The 5033-nt window shown below is 40.4% G+C and overlaps 1 protein-coding gene across 1 annotated transcript in view; it reads right to left on the bottom strand.

Annotated features, from left to right (window-relative positions):
• CUNH18orf21 (chromosome unknown C18orf21 homolog) overlaps positions 1-5033 on the bottom strand; it is a 17033-nt gene continuing 12000 nt past the window's right edge. The window contains exons 4-5 of the mRNA XM_018563583.1: positions 1983-2188; positions 1-347 (exon numbers count right to left, since the gene is read on the bottom strand). Coding sequence (XP_018419085.1) covers positions 191-347; positions 1983-2188 — 363 coding nt within the window. The 3' untranslated portion in view covers positions 1-190. The remainder of the gene's footprint in view (positions 348-1982; positions 2189-5033) is intronic.

The raw sequence follows: 5033 nt of genomic DNA, 5'->3' as shown, positions 1-5033 counted from the left end.
AATCTTTATTCTTACTGTTTTCTTCTTCATCATATTATTGAATCATTTAGAACACGCGGAAAGTCTTTTGTCAGATAAACCTCTTGAAATAAAGTAACGACAACATCAAACTTTTAAGTACATGGCTAGTAGAACGTACATGTTTTCATATGTCCAATAATCCAAGAGACGGAAATACATTGAATATTCATCAAGCAAGAGAGGTTAGGAAATTCTGTAAATCCCCCTTTTTACTTGGTGTCTTTTCATCTTGGCTGAGCAGCATTTTTAATCTGGAAAATTTAAATTTGCCCTTCTTTGTAGACTTTGCCATTGTGGCAGGTGAAGAGTGAGCAGAAACACATGACCTATGAAGACAACAGTCACATTCAGTGATGCACAGTATAAATAAAAACAAACAAAATTCAATGTAATCACATTGTGATAAAGACTAAAATAAAAAGCTTTTTTCGTTTTTTTAAGTGGCCTTTTTTGAAGAAAATTCTCCTTGTAACAATAAAACGGTTAAATGAATGTAAACATGACAGCAATAATGCACATACTGTATCTGGCTGAAAGCCAAGCCATCAATAAAACTGGTTGACTACACTAAAGTACCGTATATGTAAACACTAGGAGTGCACCGAAATGACATTTTTTGACCGAAACAAAAAAAATTGTCGGTCCGTAACCATTTTATTTATTTTTTACTTTAATGGTCGGGGGCTTTGGGGAAATATCAGTCGTCTAATCAGACCCCTGCCATTTCCCTAAATCTCTTTTTCTGCAGCCCCTGTTATGAATGAACAGGAAGCCTCTATACTGAGTGCTCCTGTCCATTCATAAACTGTGGAGATCGTATCAGTTACAATGCCCACAATCATTGATGAGCAGGAAGTGATGTGTAACACTTCCTGTTCATTTATTACTCGGGACACAGTAAGCATACTAAGTCCTCAGTTATTTACAAATAGTCAGTGATCAGTTCTGATCGCTGAGTGCTTGTAACCTTGTAATCATTTGAATGACATTAGTGCTTGTAACCTGCTCTCCATCCTGACTCACTTGTCACAGGGGGGGCGGTGCAGGAAGAGAGCTTGGCCTCCTGTGACAGCTGACATCGATCTCCTCCCCGCACTGCTCCGCAACCTGACAGTTTCTCTCCTGCTGATGGGGAGCCAGTCTGTGTTCCCTCTAATCCCCGCTGCGTTTGCCAACACAGGGGGATGTAGGCCAGTGCCCAGCGGGGAGGAGACAAGTTAGGGATGCACTGAGGTTTTTGGCACTATCAGCATGATGCCCATAGTACAATTTTTTGATGAATTTTGGTGCATTCCCAGTAAACACACAACTAAAAACACACTGTAAATTGGATTTGTATACTATAGTAGTTTTAAAAAAAAAATGTTTTAAAAATGACTGTTTAATGCCAACCAGATATTTCTGATGAAGAGTCAATTAAAAAGCAGAAGACCACTGTATAAGCTGTAAACTTTACATATTTAAATGCACACAGATTTAAAAATAAAGAAATTAGGGTAACACACAATTTAATTTAATCAAGACAGAAGGGTTGGGCTGGGGAGGTGTATGGCAGCTATGTTGACCACAGATAAAGGCTGTATCTCAAAAGAGGAAGCAGGGGTAAGCAAACGGACCATGCCAGAATGAAAAAAAGAGAAAAGGGGAACTGGCAGGATCACCAGGTAAATTAGGAGGACTTGATGCAAAACATGCCAGATTTGCTTTACACAAAATGTAATTAGATACATACTGTAAATTAAATAACATTTTTAAGTTAACATTCTCTTTTACATACTGCCCTATATGATATCAAAATTCTCAGTTTCTATGATGTACACTATATCCAAATGACCCACTGACATTGTTAACATGGTCAACAGATTTCCAATGCTACGTATGTTAGCAATAGGTCTTTACCAACAACTATAAAGAAAGTAAGGCTAGTTAATACCACATATATATTCTAAATTGTACTATACCTGGGTGTCAGTACTGGGCTTTTGCTTTTTGAGCTGAGCTTCTCTTCACTGTAGGACATGTTCACTTTCCGACTTGATCCTGGCGTCCTTAGATCAGGAGACCCAAAATTCCTCTTTGTTTTAGGTGTACTTGGACCACTAGTAAGACCATTTCTGCCTTCACCAGGATATTTGGAAACCATTTTACATGTATTGCATGTAACCACCTGGAACAAGGAATAAAGATAGACACCCCAATAAACAATCATAGCTATTAGCAAGTAATAGGAGGAGAAAAACAGAAAAGAAAAACAGGCTTCATTAATAATGCCTTTACATAACAGTGAAATAAAACATGAATAGTTAGGCATTTCAGTGTATAACAGATATTGCATAAATTGGTAACTAGCCAATTCAACAAATGTGACAGAGTGAGAAAAACAGCAGCAAATAAAAAATAAATAAAACTATTTTACTGAAATTGTCACACTGTCAAATAGGTTGCATGAGAACAAAGTGATTTACAAATCAAACCTACATGTTTACCAGGAGGAGAGTTTAAAAAAGCCACAACCGAAGTAAAAGCTGCCATCCTATATAGAAAGGAGACCAGGGAAACCAGTTCAGCCAGCAAAATCAAATGGTACTCAGACACAGAGATCAGCGTATTTATACAGCACTAATGATGCAAACTCAACGTCAATAATAACCGAGATAATGCCTAATGTGTGGTGGCTCCCTCTAAAATCATTACTGCTACCACAAAGTTGTAAAAATAGAATATGCACTATATATTTATGTCCCTGCAAAATAAGAATCATTTTAAAGTGACTGCATGGCAAAATAAACAAAAAACATATGCAGTACATCTTTCCAACACATGCACATTTCTGCAGCAAAGGAGTATGGAGAGCGTGGTCATAAAAACAGCAGGTTGGGACATGTGCAACTCTAGGAAATGGATTTTACAGCGAAAACAAAAATCCTATTTTCTTTCTTGTCCATTGAGGGACACAGAAAGTCTTATTTATTATTGCTATTTTTATAGCGCTGGCAATTTACTTAGTTGCACATTCACATTAGTCCCTGCCCTCAAGGAGCTTACAATCTAAGGTCCCTATCTCACACGCATACCTACACATAATAGGGCTGATTTAGACAGGGGCCAATAAACCTACTAGCATGTCTTCGGACTGTGGAAGGAGACCAGAATACCCAGAGGAAACCCACGCAAGTACAGGGAGAACATGCAAACTTAGTCTTTGAGACATCGAAAAGCAGTCCAACTGGAAGCCGAAAAGCCCAACAAGCGCTCAAGGATCTAATAGAGTGTCCCTTGACAGGAAATAGTGCAACCCAATCCCTGAGACCATAAGCTTGGATGATGGTCTGTCTAAACTACCTAGAGATGGTGGAACAAGAAGCCAGTGTACTTTTATGGGTACCATCCGGAATAACCAAAAGGAGTTAGTCTTTGTTTTTCTCTGCACCCACTGCTTCTTTTACAGAGTTAAATCCTACGGAGCCACAGGGGAACAAATAGTGGGAGCTAAACAGGACACGCCCTGTACAAAAAGGTCTTAAACAAGGCATAAGTCACTAAACCAATGGTCACCGAACCAAAATATAAAAAGGGCAGAAACCTGGCCCTTGACATTGCTAAGAGCAAAACTCTGGATCAGGACCAGGCCCAGATGTAGTCTGGTCCAAGCTGATTTTCTGATGATAGCCCTTACGGGAAGTAGCCTTCCCAGCTTTTAGCATTGTAGGAATCACAGATTCAGAAATGCCCCCGTCTCTTAGCATCGTAGAAATTCTCAACACCTACTACAACAGTCATGCCATTAAAGCCATGCGTGGTTGTGACGGTTGAGCAGGATGGTAAATTGGTCATTGAGCTAAAAGACCCTGAAAAAAGGGCACATGAAGTGTCCCCCCCAGGAGGCTTACCAGGTCGGTATACCACATCTGCCTTTGCCAGTCTGGAGCAATGAGGATCATCAGAATGCCCTCCAAATCAATCCTGCGAAACAGAAGAGGAAGAAGTTTCAAGGGCAAACATGCAAAGATCAGAATGTACTGATCCCACAAAGGCACCAAAGCATCCACTGCTTCAGTTAAGAGTATACCTGTACCTGGAGACAAATCTGCCCAGTTTGCTGTTGAACATGGAGGCCAGCAGGTCCCCATCCAGCATCCCCCATTTGCAAAACAGATCCTGGAACACATCTGGGTGCAGGGATCACTCCTCTGCGCCTAAGCGCTGCCAGCTAGAGAGTCTGCTTGCCTACTGCGTATATAGCAGACAAGGCTGGAAAGTGAAGCGCTGCCCAGGGAAGGATCTAATCTACCTCTCTATTCCAGCGATAAGACTTCTGGTCCCTCCCTGATGGTTTGTACCATTGTGGAGTTGTCCAACCGAATCCAGACCTGGTGACCTAGGAGAGTGAACCAATGCTGCAGAGAAAGCAGAACCTAAAGTTCCAGGATATTGCTCGGGAGATGAGATTCCTGAATCAATGAAGGGAAAGAGGAGCTTCCGCAATTTCAAAACTGGATTCATGAACCATAAAGCCAGAGACATTAAGGTCCTCCATAATAATATTATCGCAAGGTGATCTGAAGAGACATTGTCCCTTGAAAACCACACAGATCAAACTCTTCTTACATGTGGGTTCCGCAGTCCAGCACTTTAACTAGAGTATCCTATGCATGTATAAAGACATTAGGCCCATGCAAGAGATAAGACGAAAAGTCTATGACGAATATATATGTTGGATTGCTACAAAAACTGCATAGGACTTACAAAGAAAGGCACTGAAGTAACTTTTATAATACAGTAGATATTTTGCCAAGGGTTCTGGAAACTGCTGCAGCAGACATAGCTGCAAAAGGAAGTCACTACAGCTTTTTACACAGCAATGACATTATTGTATTGTTCTACTAGATTAGCAACAAAACAATGGCTGACAATTTTGTGCATGAGTGTCCAGGCTCAGAACTCAAATGCAGCACACTTTCAGAGGAAAAACGCAAGTATTTCAGCTGCTTTTGTTTGCTAAAATGCTGACT

This window comes from Nanorana parkeri, unplaced genomic scaffold (genome assembly GCF_000935625.1).
Source record: "Nanorana parkeri isolate BGI_ZX_2015 unplaced genomic scaffold, ASM93562v1 scaffold678, whole genome shotgun sequence".
NCBI classification, from domain to species: domain Eukaryota; kingdom Metazoa; phylum Chordata; class Amphibia; order Anura; family Dicroglossidae; genus Nanorana; species Nanorana parkeri.
The sequence above is the reverse complement of the archived record's forward strand: the minus strand, read 5'-3'. Positions and strand labels throughout refer to the sequence as shown.